The following is a 24,929-nucleotide window of genomic DNA, read 5'->3' as shown; positions in this document are numbered from 1 at the left end:
AAAACACAAAAATTACAAAAAATATCTAAGAAAAAATATTAAAATTATCTTAATTCATTTCTCACTATGTACATCCCACCAAATCTCCATTACTATACAAATATCTATACAACACCAGACTTAGATTAAATAGGAACAACTCACTAAAAAGATCGCGAAAAATTAAAAAATAAATTCGTAGTTAAATCTGCATATTTAATCTAAAGTCTGTACCCAACACCTCATCCCCAATCACATAGTTTAAGTAGTAACGATGCAAAACCCACTCTATTTGCTGGTCTATCATCAGCGTTGCCAACGAAGGGTCCAGAGCCAAACCAGTTGCCCCTATTGCTCGTCGGTGCTGACGATACTGTTGGGGCGGGCCTGGCTGAGGGCGCAGGCTCAGGCCTTCTGTTCGGCCTCGGCGCTCCTGGTCCCGGAGCAGTCTCCCTCCACTGCTGCCAGAGCCAGGCCAATCCGTCTAAGATTGGCCTTCGAGGTGCTGGCGGTGGAGGTGGCGGCGTCGTTGTCCGTCTTGCCTTCGGCGTCACTACCACTTGGTTGAGTAAAGCCTACGAGGTTACAGTTAATTCTAGAGTTCCTAATGAATTAGATATAAATACTGAAATAGAGCCAATGAAATATATGAAGAGACAGATGAGAGATATCGAGATAATGGTGCAGGAAGCGAAGTGAAGTTACGAGTTGTTTGCATCAGTGATATTATGAAAGTTTAAATTTTAAATGTATAATGAATGGGCTTTGGAAGAACTAATGTTCTTCCAATGTATTAGGTGAAGTAAGAAAAGTTAGGACTAACAGCGAGTCGAAGTTGCTCATCCAAAGAACTTGCCGTGGTTGGACCGAAACCTTGCTCCTTCAGCAAAGCTGCCAGCAACGCGTCGTTGCTCTTGCCATACTCGGTGCTAAGAGAGATAGGCGCTCGCGTTGCTTCGGACACCATTCCTGTCGGTTGAGTCTGCTGAATCAGTTTCTTAAGGGCTTCGTCGGAAGATTGTCCTGGAACATTATAAACGGATTATTTGAAGCGACTTTTAGGACCAACATGCATGTTGCTTTCAAGGACAAATTGTCACATTTTAAATTTTAAATCACTGTAATAAAATAACTTAAATTTTAATCGTAATAATATGTCAAACGTATTGACTATTATTGCCGTAGTTTAATGAAATTAGATATATACATAGATACTTACTTCAAAATATGTTAACAAACCAACTTACCAGTGATAGTGAGTTTACTCCTTTGAGTCGTAGTCTCCTGTGCGCCCTGTAATTTGATCAAAGTTTGTAACAACTTCTCATCATCCTGATCACTTTTCAAACTATCCTTAACAGCTATTTTTGCTCCGTACGGCAAAGCCGTTTTAGGCTTTACTTCCTTAACATTAGAGTTAATAGTTGGCTTCGGCGTTAGCGAATCGAACGGTTCGTTCAATGGTGATGGCGAAGCTAGTAGATTTGAGAGCAGTTTCAGATCATCACTGACACCATTTGGTAGATTGGGACTCACATTTAAGTTTGGTAGTGTAGGCAAATTGAGTTTGGATGGATCTTGTCCAGTGGCTTTAAGTAGTGCTTGAAGTAGCTTAGTGTCTTCTTGGAATTGTCTGATATCATCTTCGATAGACGGTCCATTGACAGTTGTTGTTGGTCTCTGTGTGGTTGTTGGCCTTTGTGTCGTTGTTGTTGGACGTGGTGTTGTTGTAGTTGTCGTAGTAGTAGTAGTTGTTGTTGTTGTTGTTGGTAAAGGTGTGGTAGTTGTGGGTGCAGGTCTATTTGTGGAAGGTATCAAATTGTTTCCACTGACAGCTATATTTTTCCCTGAGCGGACTGTTTCGCCCGTGCCCGTTTGTATTTCATTGAGACTCCTTTCTACAGCTAGTGCTATGATACGATTCGCTAGAGCTGCTTCAGGATCTTCATTATTAGGGTTTGTTTTCAGCACTGTTTTCTGTAAACAGAAATTCGGCACATTTAATGTATAAAAATCCTATACATTAAAATTTTCAGTTTGACTTTTAATGTCACAAGTAACAACATTGAACAATTTTGTAGAGGCAATTAAAAAAATTACGATAATTTTTTATCCTTTCAATTAAAAAAAAAACAACTACTTACCAAATTCTTCAAGAAAGCCAAATCCTCTTCAACAGAGAACGTAGAAGAACTGGGCATTTCTGTAGTTGAAGTGAATCCAGTGAATGGAGCACGTCGACCAGTCAATGTAGTTGGAGCACTCCTTATTGTTGTCGTCAACCTTTCTCGGTTGAAAGGCGTGAAAGTCGTGGAAATCCCAACATCAGTCACAGGCTGTAACGTAGTTGAAACAGTTCTAGGTGCGAATGTTTGGAATACTGGACCATTAGTTGTTGCAAACACGGGTCTAATATTCAACGGTGTTGTTGGGTTTGATCCCAACGATGTTGTTTGAGGATTAGAAGCTATCCTCACATTGGATGTTATACCAGATATTACTGGAATATTTAAAGTACTTGGGTTTTGACCAGTCGCCTGTAACAGAGCCTGTAAAAGTTTCGTGTCTTCTTGGAATTGTTTGATGTCGTCTTCAATGTTTTGTGTTGTTGTTGGCCTACTGGTTGTTGTCGGCCTAGTTGTTGTCGTTGTTGGTCTAACTGTAGTAGTAGTAGTAGTTGTGGTTGTTGTTGTTGTTGGTATAGCTGTTGTAGTTGGAATATTAGTTGTTTGTGTAATTGGGATTCTTACAGTTGTTAGACTATCTAATGCGGGTATGTTTAGAGAAGCAGGGTTTTGTCCAGTAGCCTGTAAAAGCGCTTGTAATAATTTCGTGTCTTCCTCAAATTGTTTAATATCATCTTCTATGGATCGTGTTGTTGTTGTTGCTTGTTGACCAGTTGATACCCTTAAGTTGCCACCCAGATTTGGAATAGACAATGTTGTTGGATTAGTAAACAATGCCTGCAATAACTTTACAGGGTCAGTGGTCTGAGTTGTCGTTGGTGCTCTAGTAGTTGTAGTTGGCCTAGTTGTGGTAGGTGCTGTAGTAGTGGTGGTAGGTCTTACTGTAGTGGTTAGATCACCTAGTGACAATGCATTTAAATTAAGATTCTTTGGATCACGACCCGTAGCTTGCAGTAATGTTTGTAGCAATTGGACATCTTCTCTATATCTCCTTAACTCTTCTTCTACGCTAATAGTAGTGGATTGAACTACCGTTGTTGCCTGTGTTGTCGTTGGAGCCGCTGTAGTAGTTGTTGGAGCTGGAGTAGTTGTTGTTGGAGCTGGAGTAGTCGTGGTTGTAGTAGTAGTAGTTGTTGTTGTTGTTGTTGTTGGCGCTGGTGTTGTTGTCGTTGTCGTTGTCGTAGTCGTTGTTGGCTCCGTTGTCGTAGTGATAGGTGCAGGCGTAGTAGTAGTCGTAGGAGGTAGAGTAGTCGGCTGGCTCGTGGTGGTTGGCACAGTTCCGGGAGCATTAGTGAATGCAGACGACATAACCGTTATTTCAGGCATAATAGTTGTTCTCTGAGTCGTTGTTGCCTCGTTCATTGTTGTTTCTTGTGTTTGTACTTGTGGTGTCTGCGTACTCATCTCAGTAACAGACGATGTCGACATAGTTTGTGTCTCAGTTTGTACGGAATTTGTCGATGGTGGTGTTTTAGTCGAAGCCAGTTTCAATACGTTCGAGTTTTGCGGTGCGACCGTAACTTCATCAATTGGTATAAATTTAAATACGGCACTTCCATCACCTTCCCCTGGCTTTTCCGTACGTATTTGTTTCGTCTGTAATTGTTTTGTTTGAGGTTAATTTGGTATCATCACTTTGTCTTATAAAAGTTTTAACAGCAGTTGTATTTACACAGGTAATTGCCAAACTACTTATAAGGTGAACCTTCACCACTTACCTTTTTAAAAATCAACTTATTACTACTAGATTATATTAATATACCAAGTCCAAGGGTTATGATTGCATATGAAAATGTGTGATAAATTATAGTGAAGATTAGTGACCACAGTAATAAAAAGAAATATATAAATAAGGAAACGTCTAACGTATATAAATAATATAATTATACCTCCGGATCAATATCCAGTGTTAATATTCTTGGTTCGCGAGTAGAGCTCGTCATTTCCGATATGACCATCTCCTGTATAGCGGCCGAAGATATACTATTAAGCAGAATCTCATCAATAGAAGGTAGCATTGTAGTTGTGCGTAAACTCAATACATGCGAGGCAGTGCTTTTTTCTGGCATAATGGTGGTAGTTATACCGTTACTGCTTTTAATATTAAGTGCCGATGGAGTAATCTGCAATATCGAAATAAAATGTTACCGCCGAAGTTATTAGAAGCGGTTATCGTGCTACAGGCATGCACAGCTTACGAAGACCTCAAGACCCGTCGTCCGTTCCGCATGCGCCGACCGCTCCAGAGACATTGCGCCTGCTAGTGAGAAAGAAAGCACCAAGCCGAGCGTTAAGCTAAATAACATAAAGTCAATACCATCCGTTGTTGGTTATTTACAGTGTCGTTGGTTAATCTTTCCGTTCCGTTATTTGATGTGTCTGTGGATGTCGCAGTATTAGTGGATTCTCGGATGGGGTTAGGCTGCGGTCTGACAATGGCCGGATTATTATGGATGGGGCTGTATGGATTTCTTAAACTCCACGGGCTGATTGGCAGAATGTCAATTTTTTGCATAACTCGTGGCACTCTGGTCCCGTTCGGGAATTTACGTATTACTGTGTTATTGGGTAGTACACCGTAAACGATATATGGGCTCGCCTCTGTTAATTGTTCCAATATGTCTTCGTTAGGATTTTTACGTACCACTGTATTGTTAGGTAATATTCCGAATATGACATAGTCTTTTTTCGGAATAGCTGGTGTTCCAACACTCAAAGTACTAACTGTTGTTTGTGAAGTGTTGTTGTCTGAAGCGTCGGTAGAAGTAGTGGTGTCTATGTTGAATGTAGTCGTTTCTACATTTTGTGTCGTTGTCTCGGTGTCAGCTACTAGGGTTGTAGTTTCCATTGTTTCTGAACTAGCAATCGTTGTGGTTGTGACAGGAGCCTCTTGAAGTCGACTTAATATTTCGACCTTTTGATCAGTAGTCGGTGCCGGCATGGTACTTGTAACATCATTGATGGTTTCACTAGCATCAGTTGTAACTGTAGTAGTGACAGAAGACGAACCCGTTGTGCCATCGATTGCTTGGGTGCGACCCGAACGTGAAGATATAGAGACAGTGTCACTAGTAGATGGCACACTACTTGATGATACTGCCTCCGTCGTGGTCGTAAGGACAGTTGGGGGGCTGGCTGTCGTAGTTGCTTCGAATACATTGGTGGAAAGAGGATTAATTACAAAGGATGGGGTAGTCATAGGAGAAGTAGTTTCAGTATCACGAGTCGTCACAGTTTCAGTCGAGGCTATCATGGTATTCATAATGTTTGTCAAACGTTCCGACAAGTTGATATTGCCAGATGGGCTAACAAAATCAGTCAAAGGCGGTAGTGTTGCTAACTCATTATTGTGTTGTCTTATAATGTCTTCAATCATTTTCAATACTCTAGCTTTCTTTGATAGTACCCATAACTGTAACCGCGATACTTGACTAGGATCCTGTATTTCATCTATATCACGCTGTGGTGGTGATACAGATGAAGATACAATGGACAGACTTAAAGGTTTTAGAATAGCTGTAGTTGCAGCACCGAATAGTTTATCAGATTCATCAACAGTGAAGTCATTGCTTTGGAAGTTTGTGAGAAAAGGTAAAGGAACATTCTTGTTAGTAAAGTCACTTGGTGTATCACTTACAATATCTACATTTAATGAGGCCGTTTCTGAGGAGACAGGAGACGTAGCAGCCGCTGTGGTTGGTGTTGCAGCAGCCGTAGCTCTTATTGCATTAGCAGTTGTCGTAGAAGTTGAAGCAGCTGTCGTCCCCTGGCTACTAGATACAGACCTTGTGCTTTCTACAGTTGCCGGTGTAACAGGACTATTTACAGTAGTAGGATTTTGTGTGACACTAATGGGTACATTTCTATTATCTACAGTGATATTTACATTACCGCCAGTGCTTACACTTTGGAGGGAATTATCATATTCTACACCATCAATAACAATTTTCGCGGTATCCCTAATATCCTCCAAACTGTAAGGCGTTGTGTTTGGGATTGAATCGGCATTGTCAAGTACAGTCGCAAGTCCATCTAAAGCTCTGGGAATCAAACTTTTTAATACTTTAGCCATATCTAAACTCTTTAGTTTCGATCTACTATCTTCATCCATGTTTTCTATAATATTTATAATGTTATTTGACAACATGCTAGTTAGTTCAGAAGATACTAAATTGTTATTGGACAACAAAAGATCAGACACAGTGTTATATACCATTTTCGGACGGTCAGTCGATCCCTGAGTTGGTGTGGATGCAGTCGTGGTTTTGTCTTTTGGCGGTTCTGTTTCAGAGTACAACACTCTAATGGCAAATGGTTTCCTTGCGGAAATGGGAGTTGTGGGAGTGGGAATGGGAGTAGTGGGTTGTGGTGTATTCACAGGAATTTTACTTCCGTCTTCTGTGTTTAGTGACTGTGTAACAGTTCCCCCGACCAAAATACTGTTAATCACATTTGGTGTGCCTTGAACAGTGGGCTGTACAGATTTAGTACTAGTGCTTACATCGGCGTTGGTTGACATAAATGTGTCCTGACCCGCTAAGTCTTGGACACTATTTACATTATTGTTGCTACTCACGCCGTCGAGTACTTGTTTAACGTCAGTATTAAGTTTTTGTATTTTCGGTACTTCGGTTGTTGTCGAGATTCGTGGTTTGGGTGTTGACGTGAGTATTTCAGCTAAAGCATCAAATATAGATACTGTAACTGACGGCGAGTGGTGTGACGCCTCAACGTTCATCACGAGTGGCGGCTTCACCAGACTCTCGGACAATCTTAGGTCTGCCGAGGACAGTGTCCTTCGTGTTTGAGTAAAGGAAATAGCGTTCAGGTCTGGCCCTAATTGTATTTCTTCTCCCTCAACCTGAAATAAGAAGTAATCTCACCCATAAAAACAGAAAAGTAGAATTTTGGTGTAATAAGAATGCTTGATATTGAAAAGAAAATTTTGCATGTAGTGGTAACCCGAGTAGAAACTCGTGCAAAGACCAAAGCCTCTTTACGTATTTTGGAATTAAGATAAAAGTCAGATGTTTAGAGGTTAGTGTTAGATGAAAGTTAGCCATAGATGATGTTATGTATTAAAACAAGATGTCACATGTATACATTATTTAATGTCTTATATTAATAGTATGTTAGTGAATGCTATTCTACACATACGTACATTAGTTTGTTAAGTTTTTGCGTCTGTTTAAATGCTTTAAGTCATTAATTGTGCGATATATTGATGATTTTAACGCAAAAACTTGTAAGTAAAATTTTGCTTTAAAGAGATTTTAGGTAAAAATAGTGAAAATATCTATTATGAACTTAACATTACAAATTGATTGTCTTAAAATCTACATCTCTTTAAAACTAAATCAAATCCATTTACAACAGGGTGAATGAAATGAGCAATGATCGTGACAATGATGTATATGTTAACTATATGATTCCATTAACCAGTTCAATGGATGATTCATGAAAGTATGGCGTTGTGTTGTTCTGTCTTGATATCGACTCGGTAGTGTATATGTCTCCTTCGAACCAATTAGGCTCTTCTACAGACTTTGTCAACAGGTGGTCAGTGACGTAGAATTTCAGCCAAGCCTTTAGCAATAAGAAATTTCTCATTAATGTTAAAATGACACATATCACGCTGATGCTTAACATTGAGTTTTAAATTGAATGACAATCAGATAAGAGTTATTTCTGATTGCAGAAGTATTTTGTATATCAGAACTAGTTAAGTTAGTTAACTTAAAATGGTGGTTGGAATAATAATCATGATAATCTAAACAATCAGAAATAACGCTTTTTAGTTCCAAACGGTGATGATGGTTTTATTATAAAGTGCCATGATGAATATTAATATGAATATGAATCAAAATTTTGATATCTTAACGCCAATTCGATAAAGGGGCTTTGTTAGAAATAACTTTTTTCTCTGAGGGTTCTGGATAAATTTCATTGAGATAATTTTGAAAACATACTGTATTTAATATGTTAATCTTTGTAATGTGTTACTTACAGTTGATGATGTAATGGTAGGTACAGTGGGTTTGTAAAATGGTTTATCAAGATACGAAGCTCTGTATTTAGAACTGAACCTACTCTTAGATTTATCAGGTTCAGGCGTTATCTGTAAAGTTTGGTAACAATAATGAAAATCATCTGTAACATTTTCTGTCTACGTAAAATAGAATAGTGCTACTTACCCCGTTGGTTGAAGCCTCAGTCGTCTTAGAGAAGGATTCGCTGAACTTTCTTATACTTCTTTCTCTAGGTTTCGGAGAAGTAACAACAACATCTGATTTACCATCTTTAGATTTGACTCGACTACGTCCATACTTTCTTGTTTGTAGATTTCTCACAGGAGGGAATACAGTAGAAGATCCTTTTTCTTTCTCGATGTCATTGGTTGAATTCTGATCTTTGAAAGTAGCGTGATATTTGTATTTATCACTGTCTAGTCTTGACGAAGCAGATGGAGAAACGTTCAAGATTGGCATGTTTTCTGATTCTTCTGCTGTATTTATTACATCGTTATTTGTGTTGTTTTCTAAGGACTCTTTACTGGTAACTGATATGAGAAACATGAGGTTGTCATTATTTTCTGGTTGATCGTCTATCCTCGCAGTTTTTCTGTCTTCAGAATTATTCAGTAAAGCGATAACTAGTGGAGCGTCAACGCTTTCCACGGTAGTTTTAGGTTCAGATTCGGGAGTAACTTCTACAACAGCTTCCGTGGTCGATGATACTTCATTTTTGACATTGTTTCTTAGTCTTGAATAATACGAAGTGCGAGGCAGAACTGTTTTCTTCGTAAAGCTTGGGTTTTCGATTTTCACACTTTCCGTGGACGAAGCTTCGGTAGAGGTCTTTCCTTTAAATTTCCTCGAATAAACCGGAGGTCGCACAAAGGTCTTTTTCAAATTGCTACTTAATTCAACTGGTTTGCTTTTAACTTCAATTTTAGGTGATTCAGTACTAGGTGCTTTAAATTTTCTGCTGTATTTGAATGCTGGTTTCTCAGTACTTTGGCCTGAAACAGTGCTCGCTGTCGTCGAGGAAGGGCTCGATGTAGATTTCCTAGCTCTAGCAGAATAAGTTCCTCTTGGCTTGTATTCTGAATTCCTAGGTCTCGACACCGCAGGAGCAACAGTTGTTTCAACTCCTTTAGTGTCTTCTTTGTTCTCGTTTTTTGACTCCTCCGCTGTTACTTGTTTGTTGCGAAACTGTAAAAAGACATTGTTAGTAAGATTTCCATATTGAATAAACACAACTAATTCGAGTCACACAGTTTTGAGAAATAAAAGAGTGTGTTTGAAATGAGTTGTGATTTGCGAGTGTGTTATAAAAATGATCAATGTAAGTAATTTAGGAAATAATTCTGGTTAGGTAGCCAATTGCCCTGAAAGTTATGTTTACCCGTGAATATTTGTTTGTGCCAGGTCCAGTTAGTGTTGACTGTGGTGATGCAGGGTAGGTTTTGTAAACTTTTTGTGACGCTTTCAGTGATAAGCTCTCTTCGGTTGAAGAGCTCGCCTCTGTCTGAAATTGGTATCGGATTGGTTTACTTTAGGTTGTACTATTGGTAGTTGATAGATTTATTAGTATTGAAAGAAATTCTGCTGTTCGCAAAATATTAGGTTAAAGTTAATTTGGAAAATGATATTCAGGATTCGAAATTGTCAATCATCGGAATTAAGGGTGATGACGTATATCAGTGACTTCGTCCTTACTATGGAGGTCTAATAATATAACTGATATTAAAATTGAGTACATCTAATTTTGATTATATTCTCACCGATGTTGATGAAGTTATAATTGAGTTCAAGATACGAAATTTGTGAGGATTCAGAAGAAAAATTTGAAGAATTAAATCAAATAACATGATATGCCTTATAATATAATATAATCATTCTACTCACCGATGCATTCTTAGCCTGAATTAAAGCCTTGAAACTTTCTGGATAGTTATCATCTTCGGCTATTTCATCAGAAACCGGGATTTTAGGCAAAGACACAGATGGTCTAAAGTTCACCTTCCCTCTCCCTAGAGGTCGTCTTACTACCTTTGTAACCTTCAGTGTTGTAGATTTGGGTTTGTTGGCTTCTGTAATGTGTTGAACAATGGTTTCGACAGCGGTTGGAGCGGCAGTTTGAATTTCTGCTTGACTAGTAACACTCTCTTTGTTCTGACTAGACTTAATGACTTCGTTAGCCGTAACGAGCCCTTCACCTGTTAAATTCGTATCAGTCTCCGAAGGTCGAGTTTTATAGCGGAGTTTTCTAGCATTTCTCAAATCTGGTTGCTGGGCAGTCCTAGCAGTTGTCGGTGCTTTTTCAGCTACATTCAAAGTATTGGTTGTGCCTGACACATCAAGGTCTAACGATCTTGCATTAGCACGAGTACTACCACGTCCACGTGATCTTATAGGCGTGACCTTTTCAGTTGTTTGAACTACAGGTGTTCTCCGTCTAAATTGCGTGGTAGCTGTGTCCTCTTTAGGGATTTTTGTTATATCATCTAGATTAGAATTTATCACTTCGATTTTGCTTTCATCAATGTTTGGAGAAGTCAAGTCTACAGGTGCTGAAGTGGGTGCAGGTGCAGGTGCTGCTGTCGGTCGTCTACTGCCCCCTCTCGATCTTGACCTTGTCACAGGCTCTCTTGTTAGTGAAGCATCCTTGTTAGTAGATTCAGTAACTGTTTGACTGCGCGTTCGAGTTCTTCTCACATCGAATCGTTCGTTTTTTGGACTTTGAGATTGTTCTGGAGTTGGAACAACCTCTGGCCTCGATCTGGTCCTAGTCCGGACGACATCTTTCTGAGGAGTTTCTTCACGTCGCCTACTACTTCTTGGCCTAAATGTAGGCTGTACGTTTTCCGAAGGTCCAGTTTCAGCTACATTATTGCTATCTGAAGCTGATGGTGCTTGCAACCTTCTACTCCTCGAAACACCTTCCACCTGGAAAGTAGAAACAGACATATTGAGTAAAGATCCTAATAAATACGATAAGTAACTGCGATACATAAAAATATCGTCGTAAAATTACACACAGGAGAAAATGAGTAGTAAATGTACTCGTACGTGGCAGTTTTCCTAAGACATGTGTTAGAGTCGCAACAAATAAAGATAACGAGAGAAAGTACAGTAATCAATTACGCACGTAACGCTTAATGAGTAGCGCTGAAAACGAAAGTGCCATCTGCAACAATGCATTATGAAATCTTTAATCTGTGAAGACAAAGAAAGTGCGTTGGAACAATACTGGACGGATGGCACCCGGTCATTGGAACGAATAATTCTGTTACTTCATGTGACATAACTAGCTGTTTGGACTTAGTGACAGTACGAGGAAGAAATGTTGTATACGAATGGTTATTAACGTAGCTGTGCTTATATCAATGTAGGATTATCAATAAAGTGACTACATTATAGTAAACGCCAACTTTCGAACGCGATAACATACAATTTAATTCAACTTCATGAAATAAGGTTGAGATTTAAGAATCAAAACCAAAACTATATAGTATATTGATATAGACAAAAGTTCTAAAGGACCTGTAGTTAAACAGGTTTTACTAAATAATAGGACCGCCCTTATTCGACAAGATAATCGAGATAAGATCAATATCTTATACTTTATGGTATACTATTTTATACCTACATAATCTATTTTACCTATAAACTTGATACAGGCGGAGTGCAATAATTTTAGAATAATTTGGTACTGTTCTTGCAGTTCTTTGACATTCGAGCATTGTATAAAGAACATTGCATTTGTATAAAGACCAAAGATTGTATTTTTGTGTTAACACGAAACTCTTATATTTTGCTAAATAAGACTAATAAAATTGTTCAGTAACCATTTTCAGTTGTAGTATCATTTAAGTTTGAATATGAACCCTTTTAAGTCTACCTGGTGCAAACAACAACAAGCAACCTGGCGTAGAATAAATACGTTCCTAGATATTATATGAGCCCAGGAGTTCCTTAGCAAATTCTATATATCACCTGCAAAATACACGAACGATTATTATCTACAACAATTTTGCGAAAACCACACAACCTGTACTGTAAAGTGAGCGGTGCTTTGACCCTATCCGTGTGGCCCTATTTGGACCATGTGAACACACGTGTTCTCTAACATATTATCACCACAGCACGCGCTCAGTAAGGGCTATATGGTCATTAATTATTATGAGTAGTATTATGTGAACTAGAATTAATTAGTGGCACTTATGTAGATATAATAAGGGACAATTTTATGTGGATTTACTCTCTAATGTAAAATTAGAGTACTTAAAGTTTTTTTTAATGTGTACTTAATTGCTATTGACCAGAGCTGTGTCTTGGGTCTGATTCACATACATCAACAGACTGTAAGTGGCCACTGCTGTCCAGGAAGTCCAGGTAGCGTTACGACGTTTTCCTTCACCGTTAGTCAGTGGTATCTAAATTAAAGACCAAATCTAACATATGTATCACCCTCTATTTTAATATACATAGAGTAAGTATATCTACCTAGAGGTCCATAGGTTGACATTTTCAAAATTAGAATACGCAGTAATATGTACATTACCTGCCTCAGGAATCAACCTCAACGGTCACACTGTTACGTGATTTCAAAAGCACGACAATAGAAAACAAAATTATGCAAAATAAAGCAACTCAACACTGAATACCTCAAGTTTTTTCCTAAAACTATTTCATTATTCAAATACTACTACATAACAAAATGACAACAAGCTACAAAAAAAAAACAACAAAACACAATCAAGTTGTCATTGTCACAAGAATTTGAAACAACCATTTTTATTTATTATTATCTATCTATCTATTTATTTATTAAAAGAAAATCGAAATGCGTGAAAATGACTTTGGTACTATCGATGTTGACTCAATGTTTTTTTTTTCGCATGGCAATATTGTGTCTCAATGTTGTCATTTTCTTAAATATTTCTATTAACGGCCTTCGAGCTCAATTGGACAGTGGTCACGACTAATATCTGGCGGCTAGCGTTACACCATCCAGTATTATAGCAACTATAGATAGAATATAAGTCTGTTTGTTCGGTCCATTCAATTCTAAAGATATGTTTACATTATGTATTAGAATTAAGAGGGTATTGTTTTGTTTGTAGCTACTTAGCTTTTTTTGAGGGAGGAAAACCATCCAAAGTCTTCTTTCACCTTGGGTAAGGCGTGTAGTGTAGACTCTTACTGACTAAAAACCACCCCGTTCCTACTCCTGCTTTTCGAGCTGGATACTCAGTAAGCCCACTAGGTAGTCCGCAGCTCCGGATAATTACTTAGCTATCTAATCAACTTTGACTAGGTAATCAACTGATTACAGTGCGAGATTTTAAATTCACTTCTTGATGAAACGTTTAACAAAATACTGATTGACTTTGCAACATCTGAAATACTTACTTAGCGTGTGCAATGTGGTGTTTAGAAATAAATACTGAAGATTTTCAAAGAAATAATGATGAGGGAATTGGTTTTACTTTACCAGTCCCATGTATTGTCAGGGTAAGCGCTCATTATGGCACGTAATGCCAGTCTATAGCCATATGCTAGACACAATCCCAGACTCCCTGCTGCTGCGGACCCTTTGTGTTACTAAGGCCCGGCTCGAAAAGCAGGAGTAGGAACGGGTGGTTTTTTGTCAGTAAGAGTCTGACACACTCTCTCCAGACTCAGTCAAGGGGAGACGTGATAGGATGATTTCCCTCCTTAAAAAAACAGACTTCGTGCTACTACAGAGTTTCTTTTTAAACTGATATTACTGAAAACACCAACCACATATTATAGGCAGTTAATATAAACAAAATAAACCCGTATTACTGATATAGCTACATATCAGCTACCTCAAACCACGCAAGTACTCAAAGTATTAATTACAACAAATTATCAAAAGACACGTAGATTGTACACACAGCTTTAAACAAAACAAGGTCAATACCTGTGTGTAACCAGATCTATTGAGATTAAGACAAACAATAACTACAATGAGGGCGGCGACCGATTCAGTTAGTTATTGGAAACCACAAAATGTAGAACATAATAAACAAAGTATAATAAACAAAGCTACAAGAAGTAATTTCTATTCCCTGTATTGATTACTCAAATCATAGAAAATGCTAGAAAGAATACTGAACAATAAGTTACTTAAGATGAATATTTTAAAAAAGTATACAAATGGAGCACAAGGGCGCTTTATTACTTAAAAAGATATTGACTAAGCAACAAACAAATACCTAGTACTTTTTCTGAACGAGCACTAGATGAAGACATTTTCAATGATACCTCAAAACCTGCGGAAAACCAGTTAAAAAGGGTTACTGGTGTCTTGAAGTAAATGTTGGAACAGGGAGGTTTATGATCAAGACATTTGTAGAAATTCCTGTTTTAAAAATAAATCTGGAATTATTCTGCTTTGGTAACATGCTAATTACTTACTAGATTATGACTATAAGTATAAAGAATGGCAATAAAAGTAAATAATATATAATAAACTAAACGATTTCGCGAACTATGTTTCACCTTGGAAATATTTCTGCGCATCTGTTAAAATTTCTTACATAAGAACCTTCCAACAATAACAAAGTCAACAAAAAAAGAACTAGCGAAATCGGTGCAGCTGTTCTCGAGATTTTCGCTTAGCAACACATTTAGCGATTCATTTTTACTAGCAACGCGCCCCAATTTTGCATGAGTGAAATGGTGATGTATTATGCATGTATTATACATACATATAAACCTTCCTCTTTAATCACTCTATCGATTAAAAAAACCGCATCAAAAACCGTTGCGTTGTTTTAAAGATTTAAACATACAAAGGGACAAGGAGTGTGGTGTGTAGTGTATGTAGTGCATGTAGTGATATTACGTTTGTGGATCATTCAATACATAAATTCTAACGAATATTAATATTATACATAGGTACTTCTCATATCAGCCATAGTTTCAAATAGGCCTTAAACATACCTAACATATTATTTTAACCACTATATTGAGCCATTAGTCAGCTACAACTTGCCAATAAACTAAACAGTAACAAAAATATATTCACAGAACACAAGTATTAGTTAATAGCCGCCATATGCGAAATGTCAAGGAATATCCAAAGCCCGTAATAATACAACTTTATATCAACAAAACCAATGGACGAAACTTCAAGACGCCATTTATATCAAATATGTTTTAAGCAATAATTATATTGACGTTTGAATGGACATTTTGACTGTTTTGTGTTTTAGCAATATGCTTTTTTTATTTTATGAAACAAACGCACAGTGATTCATCCTGAACATGCTAGCTAGACAAAAGTCACTTCCAAATTTCCAAGAACTAACTATTGAAATACGTAGCCAATATCCCCACTATCCCAGATCTAAGAATTGTTTTGCACACATTTCAATCACTAATGAGCTAATAAGGGCTGTTATACAAATAAGGTGTAAGTAAAGTGTTAACTAGTGGCAATTTCGCTTCTAACGAGAAACATCATATCCTAGTGAATTTTATACTTGTGAAAGAAAACTGTGTTGGGTTTTGTAGCTGAAGGTATGTACTTTTTATTTTGATACTTAAAGTACCTATAGTTTTTCTCCGCTATTTACAAAACGTGCAATGTTGCAAAATTTTGATATTTTTTCGTCGTTTTTAAAGTTTAATGGACCAGAAACTATCTCTCCCCTTTTTCCCCCGGGTTGATTTTTTTATATATCATAGCTATATCTATAAGCTTTTGATTTTTAGTAGTCATAAAATTCACAAAAAATTACAACTATGTTTTTTATTGGATTTTCTAGACATCGAAGTAACAATTTCAAACATTGAGTTTTTGGAAGAATGGTGTAAAAACCCAAAATAATATCGTACCAGTGCATTATATCAATATATAAGGAACAGACACGGACCATAGAGTATCAGCGATGATTCAATGAAAGAGTTAAGGAACCATATCAGCAGAAATTCTTCAAAATTTGCTGAAAAATGGAAAAGTTCTGGAGGCAATCATGAACGCTTCTTGTTCAACCATTCTACTCATTTGGCAGAAGATTTCAAGTGTAAAGTGACTGCCCACCACTCCAAACCCTGAACATCCACTCGGGGTCGTCCTACTAAAACCTTTGATGACCTGAGTGATTACTTCACATAAGCTTGAAGTTAAAAAATGAAACCTTTGAGATGAAAATGACAAAGCAAATGTGAAACAGCGTTCAGCTCCAATCCAAGATAGGTTTAAGTCGGAAATGGGTTTAATAGTCGATAAACCAAAACCTGGATTCGGGAATACTAATGATGGAAATACTTCTAGTCGTTTTCTTGGGTATCCTGAACTACCTTCAGATATTTTTTAGGTTTAAATGTTTTTCTAATGTTTAAGTTTTAGAATTAATTATAATTATTAGGAATATAATTAAATATTATATATAGACATATTTTGTATAGATATAAGTAAATATGAGTAGTTCTAGTCTGAATGGTAGTTCTGTCTATAATATTGAAGATTCTCCTTCAGAAGAATATAGTGTTGTAGAATAAGGAAAAGGACTGTGAAATGTAAAATGTACTTTAATTATTATTTACTAATTACAATTTTAAGAATGTAAGTACTTTAAGGCAATTTGATACAACTTAGGTACCTAATGAGGCCCCATTGTGCAATTACTAGCTATGATATTAGTAATTGAACCATAATATATGTTGTTACCCCATTTATACTATTGAATTTATATTTACGTGTCCTAATTACAAACATTATTTGGTAATCTTTGTATTCTTAAAAATCGTACCCGTATCCCGTATCGTAGGGGGTAGCCCCTACCCCTAGTTACCTACCTACCCCCTTTTATTTGGGTGTTTTGCACGAATTATGCAATAAAACGTCAAATGAAAGCCGTATAAGACAAAAAACATCAATAAATAATTTTGTCCAGCTAGCATGTTCTGGATGAATCACTGTGAAACGGTCGGTAAACGGGCAGACGGATCACCAGATGGTAAGCAATTACCGCCGCCTATGGATAGTTGATACACCAGAGGTATTACAAGTGCGTTGCCGGCCTTTTGGGGGTTAGGAATTTAAGGGTTATTGGGAAATCAGGTATTGGGAAGAGGGGTAATTGGGCCTCCGGTAACCTCACTCACACAACGAAACACAACGCAAGCGTTGTTTCACGTCGGTTTTCTGTGAGGCCGTGGTATTACTCCGGTCGAGCCGAAGCATGGCTCTCCCACACTTAAACATACATGTACATACGAAAAATAATTAATCTGCTAATAACACAAACAAATAACTAATTCACTACTGTCCGGTAAATGACACCGTATTGAAATAATAGAGCAAAGTATCAAGTTTCAGAATCACGATTACAATATTAATTGAATTGTAATTTGATTGACATTACACTTGTATTGTTTGGTCTTATTTAACGGATATCCTTACATAGGTACAAGTGCTTATGACTCAGCATAATTTTATTAATGTTTAGAGTCGAATTACGTACAAAAATTATTAATAAGTAAGTAACAAGGTTGATTTTTTAAACAAGATACTGGGAAAATCCAGTAAAAATATAACAGGATCTTGGATTTGATAGTAACTCAAAAACATTATTTTTTCTTTATAGCCTTGTAGTTATGTTAATATATGTAATAACTTTCGAACATAGACGTAGCCGGGAAGGAGAGTTGGGGGAGCAAGTTGGGCATTTGACCCGATAGTATCAAAGAATTAACTTATTGTACGAAAAAAAATCTAGGGTAAGACCGAAAAAACTAGGTAGAGTTTGCTAGTTACATAATTAAATTTTATCAACTGCTGCCTCATTTGACCCCATGACTGTCTAAAAAGCTGAGCTTAAATCTACTATTTATACTATGATTTTTTATCATCTACGATTTCGGCTTATAAAAGGAAAATTTCGTAAATATTTATACGCATGTAATAATTAATGACCGTATAAAATTCAGTACAATTATAACTTAATCAACTAAAGACACAATAACTCTTACCAGACAAAGAAAACCGGTTAAAAAGGTGCTCCAATTAAAAAAATCAAAAGCAAAATTTCGACTTAGCAACAACTTAATTCAAGTTTAAGTAAAATTCCACATTACCAAGGCTTTTTAGGACATTGACCGGAGTTACGAAATACTATGAAAGGTACAGGCAAGTCAACATATACAATCTGTAAATTTTAAATTTCGACTTTATAAAAAGAAACAATAAAGTTGAGAATCTAACAAAGAAAAACTGAAAGGAGTATGTTGATCTGCCACTGTAAACAAATCAAGCTATACAAAACCAATATAAACTGACCGTTGAACTGGCAGAAAGACTATACAAAACAAGACCAAGATAAACTGGTCTTGTAATACGTGATGTATAGTCGTGTGGCACAATGCAGAAAGACAGATTGAATTAAGTATAAGTTCTTAAGTCGGTGTCAAGGCCTATAAGCTCTCGATTTGCGAGGAAAGCCCGGAGCTATAGATATGTATTGCGAATTGAATTGACTTTCGTTTTATTGGAGGTTAAGTGAAATGGTGTCTTGAGTGTTGAGAAGTGATGGATTATGATTTATTTGAAAGACTATTGCGTATTTATCTGTATGTGATATCTAGTATATAATTTTCTTGTGTGTGATAAATACCTTATTATGTACAGTCAACCAAGCTATTTTGTAAGATTGAGGGAAATCTAATCTTAATAGGAATTCATAGATAAATTGGTTAACTACTGAGCTGACCAATGTTAACACAAGATATGGTAAACATATAATTTTGTGTAAGAAGAACTACTGTCTCTGTCACATACGATATGACATACATGTACAAAATAGAACTTGAACTTGATTAAAGGCGTTTTTAAATATTTCCTACAATACATTTAACTAACCACAACCTTCCTTCAAGTCTTCTCTTGATAAAACGTTGTACAGGATAATATAAGCATTACATTATTTAAAAAGCTTCTAATTTACAGAAGGAGACAGGAACGACCTGGTGACACTCAGTGGACAACGACAAACTCGCTTTCTTTCCTTTCCTGCGGTAATTGTGACACTTGTCATTGCTTTCATTTAATTTTCTATATCTACGTACCCAACAGTTAATTTCCTTACACCATATTTCATGTTAATTTATAATAATTCAAATTCTTTAACTAAATTAGAAAAGAAGGAAATTAGCTCTCTTCTTTCTCTTACTCTTTGCTGTCAATTTTTTATATATTTTTCCGTCGTAAGATATTGTTAGTCGTCGTAAGATAATAAGCTTACATGTTTTCAGTGCCACCCATAGACACCCGCAACACCAAAGAAGTTTCAGGTGTCAGCTTTTTAAACAGGAATACACTATTTTCTTGAATGTTTGAAGGTCGTCGGTTCGGAAATACCGCCGACGACAGCTCATTCCACAGTTGGGAGACAATTCTAGTCATTCACGTCATTGTAGTTACCGCTGAAATCATTTTTGAGTCTATAAAGTCTAATAAAATTTAAGTTGAGAAACGAAACCGAAATCTCTTGTTCGCTGGCCCCTTATGGCTGTTAATCAATAAGACAGTCTCTATCTAGATTCTAGTTTCTAGACTCACACCCAATAATTCTAGTTCAACACCACCAATATATCTGCTTACCCAATACCAAAAACAAGTGAATGAGTCAGCTCTAAGAGATTGTGCTTTAAGTTAGCAGGACAAGTTTCAGTGCACACATGAAGCTATACAGAACCAGTTTATCATGGTCTCTCTATTTATAATCTTTCCGCACGATCAACGGTCAGTTTACACTGGTTTTGCATAGGTTTATGTGACGTGTCCACACGCATGTGAGTGCGTTAAGCAATGTATTGCGAAATTTTGATATATGGAGCGAGATATCAACGGATATTGAGTGCAGCTTTTGTCTGATTTATATTTAATTTATTTAAATGAAGGCGTATTTGTTTGTCTAGATATTAGTCTAGAGACTAGACAATCTATTTTCTTAAAAATCTAATTTGTTATTTAGTATTGGGGAAGATCATATTATTAGTTGTGGCTGATATCATTGATATTGATATCAGCCACAATAATTATTATTTTTAACTAAATCTCGTCATTTATTTTCAACCCTGATCATCTCACTGCAGGGCAAAGGCCTCCCTTCCAGCCAATCCGACATGGTAATATAAATATACATATATAGCAGTCGTTTTAGTTTTAGATACAATAAAATGGAAAAACAAGCATTTCACTTGAAATTGTACTTAATATGAACATGTTCTAAAAATAGATTTTAACTTTTAAACTTAAACAGCACTTATTAACGAATCATAATTACAACATAAGTCATAATTTCCACCACATCACACACAGAAATCAGTTCACGATTTGTACCACCATAAGTAGGACGTACAGTCTTTACATAACAACACGGACTTGACCGGCGCAGGCGTGGATTCTGAGAAACTACACGATCCAATTAGATCAACGATATTGCGGTTTTATAGAGCATTTTGATCTTGGTTTACACCCTTTCATTTGAAGTTGGTGTAACGACTTTGGTTTGAAATTGATGTTCGAATGGCAATTTTAATGGAAATAGATTTCATTTTATTTCTGTACAGCTACGAATACAGTTCAAAGCAGGATTATCCTGGGTTCAAAGCAGGAATAGGAAGAAAGTGGTTTTTAGTCAGTATGAGTCTCACCCCAAGGCGGGAGAAGAACTTGTACCGAAGTAACCGTGTTGCCCGGAGGTTTAAGACGATATGTCATAATCAGAACTAAGGTGTTTAAATTGTAAATTGTATTATGAGAACTATGGTAAACACCTTAGTTCTGATAATACAATTTACAATTTTATTGTAGTTAAGTTTTATTGTTGTAAATTGAATTTAGTAACGCATTTGCATAGCCTGAATGCGTACCTGTTTTGAATAAAGGAATTACATAGTTCTTACAAAATCAACATCTGGCTGAACACGATACTTCAAGTTAATGATTTAATCATCTAGACTTTTTGTAATCACGCAGGTAATTAATTACTCTGTAATAGTCTTAAACTGTAATATGTTATAAAACATTGTGTGAATTCGAAATGCCCCAGAATTATACTTAGGTCATCTTAGTTGCCTAAATCTAAAGCTACAATTACTACATTACGTTTGTATTGCATGTGATTGTTAATTGATAGCAATTAAAGATGAATTTATTATGCAATTGATTATGTAAACTTATAACTGTAATCTCCAACCCGCCTTTCTATAAGTGAGGGGATTGTGACAATCCCTTTTGAATAGATGAGACCCAAATTATATATTTAAGAAGACATTTACCTATTTCAACTGAGGCCTGAAGGTTTAAGACGTTGCTCATGCAGGGGGCGCGGTATTGAGACCTACCAAACGCAAGTCCCATATGACATTTTCCGAGTTTTATGAACTATCTAAGATTATTTAGACACCACTAATGAACGGTAAAGGAAACAGCGTGACGAAATTAAGCTTATGATTTTTAAATATAAGTTTGAAATCACCAACCCTCATTGAGCCACCGTGGTGATTAATGTTCAAATATTTTCCGTGCGAGATGAGACTTTTGGTCAGCAGTGGCCACTTATAGACTGACGATATACGTATGATGTAGTTATGGATATAAAATGAGCAGACCAGTATTGGATTCAATACAAATACAATCTTTCATTTTACAATAAAAAATAAAACATTTCAATTATAACATCTTTACCAATAAGTATTTGTTAATCGCAAAGTAATTCACAAACACACAAGGGCACATTTAATGAATCTTTAATAGCCAATCTATACAACTTGTGCAAACATTTATTTTATTGACATTCAAAATTTAATTTAAACCATATACACGTTCTAATTCGTGACTTATACTCGGTCTAGTACACGATATCATTTGGTAATCAATCATATGTGTGGCACTCACAATTAGATTGCATTTACCCTAATTAATTTAGAATATAATATAAAATTACTATGACTAGCGACTGGCTAGGTCTATACATTTAAACATGGAAACCTAGTTTAGTTTTAATGTCGAAATATAATATATAATTGCATAGGACCAACATACATTTTACTTACGATATTAGTTAAATGTAGCAAGTCAACGCAAACAACCAGATTTGGCCCAATCTTCCTAATCCCCGATTCCCCAACAACTCTTAAATTCCTAACTCCCAAAAGGCTGGAAACGCACTATAACGCCTTTGGTGTTTCAAGTGTCCATAGGCGGCGGCGATTGCTTACGATCAGGTGATCCGTCTGCTCGTTTATTGGCTTATACCATAAAATAAAGCACAGAGGATTATCAGTCCATTCATACATTACATCCAGATACGTAATCTAAGACCTTAATCTCCAATGCGTACTACAAACAGCATAATCATTTTATAACTAAAGTAACAGGATATAATCAGATTAGAAAGTGCCATCATAATAAAAGGAAGCTTACTAACTCAACACAATAGACGGAACTGCGCCACAGATTAGTGAAAACAGCTGCAGTTTGTATGTAATAGGAGTCAGTACATTAATTAATTTCTATGCTAATTGTTTAGACTGTGCTGAAAGCTAGGTCGTTTAGTCTGGGTGACAGGTAATGGAAAATTTGGTCTTAAATTGCATCCGTTGTATGGTAATTTAGACTTGTCTGTAATTAATTGGAACATTGTCTCCTCTTTTATCCGAAATGTCAATAGCGATATTTTTCTAGAATTTTTTTAGGAGCTTATGACATCTACAAATTTTTGCTTCAACTAGCATACTGATATCTCAAAAATTGATATATCGTCAAATTAATTAATGAAAGTTGGGATATTTAATTGTATAGAAAAATCATAATATAATCAATATGTGAACTACGAAACTACCCAACTCACAAAATAACAGGTAAAACAGTACGTCAGTATTTATATTTTGTAATATAATGTGCAGGTGTGCATCACTTAGAACTCCTGTTAGGAAAAAAATGCATATTCAATTTGGATAGATAACATAATGTAGTACCATTTGAGCTATATCAACTGTAAAATCGGCTTAAAGAACACTGGTATATGGCACGTGCTAATAATCAGCTTATCTTAAAACAAAAGACGACTTAGTAGTGACTCAAGGTAAACTTTTACCTCACCTTACATCGACATAAATATTTTTTTTATCTTACACCAGTACACTTAGTTCTCTGTTAAAGACTAAACTCAATAGTTAAGATGTCAAAATATGTATATCTAAGATTTAAAATGAGTGGGTAAGCGCAAGTCTCGAGAAAAGCTGGATCGATTTCGATAATTCTTTTTTTGTTTGGTTTGTTTTTGTTACGAGAAGATGTAAAAAAGAAAAATAAAGATTGGCTAGTTTGATATATTTTTAAGCTGTTAATATTATACTTTTGTAGTGTTATGAGTTACATACGCACGTGTAAATGTATCAAATTAGTTTATCTACTGACTCATTCACAGGCCGTGACATTATATGTTAGTGTACGATTTACAATCTCTTTAATTTTATTTTAAAGTTATTTATTACTATTTCATAGATTGATTATTTATTTACATTGTCAAAGTATAAACATTGTCAGTGTAGGTACACATTTTTATGTAGTGCAGATTTTTGTTTTTTACACATTTCAAGAAATATCTTTTTAACGTCATAAAACTAAAACTGTCGGTGTGATTATCTTATTTTTTTTTTGTATTTTAGTTTCGACATGTGATTATAATGTGGAATTAGTTTTCACTCTTCAAAAAGTTTATATACGCCAAAGTGGTTACTAATTATACCTGTAGCAAAATCAATTCCTTGTTCATTTCATCTAAGTAGACGTATAATTATATTCAAAGAAATATAATGTAGCCCTTTAAACCAAATTCACTAAATAAAAAATCTACCAATCAATCAATTCCCATGATTTAACTTTCAAATGATCTCATGAATAATTTAATCTAACTACTTAATCTATCAATTAGAAACTGGTTCATCCTCAGAACATATCCAAATATTTCTTTACTAGCTGCTTTCGCACGGTTTCACCCGTTACTCGGCTTTTATTATATTTTATATGGCAGTGAGCCTTTCTCGATAAATGAACTAACCAACAAAAAGAAACTTTGTCAATTCGAACCAGTAATTCCGAAGATTAGCCCGTTCAACTATACAAATAAAACAAACGATATCTGCAGCTTTATACATTAAAGTATGAATTATTATTTATAGCTTATACTCCAGATAAATGGACTATCCAGCACAGTAAGATTTTAATTCAAACCAATAGTTTCGAAGATCAGTACAAACATACAAATTCTTCAGCTTTATAATATAAGTGTAGATATGAGAATATTTGTCAGTTATTTGAGCGAAAGTGGTGCAGTTCACTTTCAAGCTAAACCTGTTGGCTTTCTTCAGAGTATAGTAATAATATAGGCGCGAGTGATGAGAGAGAAGCGGGTCATTAGTAAAGTAGGGATATATGTTTTATGATAGTCAGTTCTTATTGGTTGGGTTGTGGTACAAGTGGTGTCTAAATCTTAAACTATCTTTACTGACGTATTATATAAACTGACAGACTATTATTTATTTCTCTATTTGTTGATATTTCAAAAGTATTCATGGTTCAATTTTTATAAATGATTTGACTTTGACTTAAAAGAGGTTAGTTTTAATTTACAGGAAATAATTGTAAATGTCACAATTACAATCAATCAAGCATCATATTGACTAGTTCTTATTCGTATATGATCATTATATA

The 24,929-nt window shown here is 35.9% G+C and overlaps 1 protein-coding gene across 45 annotated transcripts in view; it reads right to left on the bottom strand.

Annotated features, from left to right (window-relative positions):
- LOC118263930 (mucin-17) overlaps positions 1-24,929 on the bottom strand; it is a 135,261-nt gene that overhangs the window by 13,457 nt on the left and 96,875 nt on the right. For 6 of the 45 annotated variants that reach the window (XM_050705518.1, XM_050705527.1, XM_050705532.1 and 3 more), the window contains exons 4-10: positions 10,076-11,116; positions 9,573-9,695; positions 8,360-9,379; positions 8,173-8,283; positions 4,483-7,026; positions 4,055-4,288; positions 2,124-3,761 (exon numbers count right to left, since the gene is read on the bottom strand). In XM_050705518.1, coding sequence (XP_050561475.1) covers positions 2,124-3,761; positions 4,055-4,288; positions 4,483-7,026; positions 8,173-8,283; positions 8,360-9,379; positions 9,573-9,695; positions 10,076-11,116 — 6,711 coding nt within the window. Of the gene's footprint in view, positions 1-266; positions 555-802; positions 1,003-1,226; positions 1,273-1,515; positions 1,957-2,123; positions 3,762-4,054; positions 4,289-4,482; positions 7,027-7,604; positions 7,752-8,172; positions 8,284-8,359; positions 9,380-9,572; positions 9,696-10,075; positions 11,117-24,929 lie in introns of all 45 variants that reach the window. The other 39 variants (XM_050705556.1, XM_050705561.1, XM_050705537.1 and 36 more) reach the window with 25 other exon arrangements.

This window comes from Spodoptera frugiperda, chromosome 27, assembly GCF_023101765.2.
Source record: "Spodoptera frugiperda isolate SF20-4 chromosome 27, AGI-APGP_CSIRO_Sfru_2.0, whole genome shotgun sequence".
Taxonomy (NCBI): domain Eukaryota; kingdom Metazoa; phylum Arthropoda; class Insecta; order Lepidoptera; family Noctuidae; genus Spodoptera; species Spodoptera frugiperda.
The sequence above is the reverse complement of the archived record's forward strand: the minus strand, read 5'-3'. Positions and strand labels throughout refer to the sequence as shown.